Here is a 591-nt window from a genome sequence, read left to right as displayed (position 1 = left end):
TCTCTGTATTAGAAAACTCTAAATTATTTTCACACACACAAAAAAAAAAAACTGACACGTAAGCACACATTTCCAACACTTCAACTTTTTTACTCACCTTGAATTGTGAAGCTGTTATCAGTGCACAACCCATTAGAACACTGAACACGGCAAAGCATATGGTGTAATTCCGTTCTTTCTCGTGTGGTCCACAGGGATGCCCAGGGAAAGCAGTGGAGTGGTCAAGGGCAATACCCACAAAGAACATAGCCAGACCCCAGCCCAAGGAACCAAACATCCTCTGCCGTCCATAGTGATCTGCCTCGTCCCCTAAGTATGTCAGCACCTGTTGGTATAGTTAAGGGTAAGACTTGCATGTGTCTGGGAGGTTCTAATGATTTAGCAATTACATGTCATATTTTCATTCATACAAGATGAGTATGTAATAGAATTCAGTGATAACGAGTACCATTTCTTTGCTCATTGTTTTGGATAAAGAATAGGTTTACTTGTGGTTCTTATTTCATATTGGGAAACAACAAATACAGAATTCTTTCTCTGAAATATAATTTTGTTGTCCATTATCATTTACAAGGCAAATCATTCACTGCA

General features: G+C 38.6%; 1 protein-coding gene across 1 annotated transcript in view; it reads right to left on the bottom strand.

The window, feature by feature from the left end:
• LOC119591437 (major facilitator superfamily domain-containing protein 6-like) overlaps positions 1–591 on the bottom strand; it is a 17,185-nt gene that overhangs the window by 7,466 nt on the left and 9,128 nt on the right. The window contains 1 exon segment of the mRNA XM_037940178.1: positions 98–325. Within this exon segment, the coding sequence (XP_037796106.1) occupies positions 98–325 (228 nt within the window).

The sequence above is a fragment of the Penaeus monodon genome, chromosome 28 (genome assembly GCF_015228065.2).
Source record: "Penaeus monodon isolate SGIC_2016 chromosome 28, NSTDA_Pmon_1, whole genome shotgun sequence".
NCBI lineage: Eukaryota > Metazoa > Arthropoda > Malacostraca > Decapoda > Penaeidae > Penaeus > Penaeus monodon.
The sequence above is the reverse complement of the archived record's forward strand: the minus strand, read 5'-3'. Positions and strand labels throughout refer to the sequence as shown.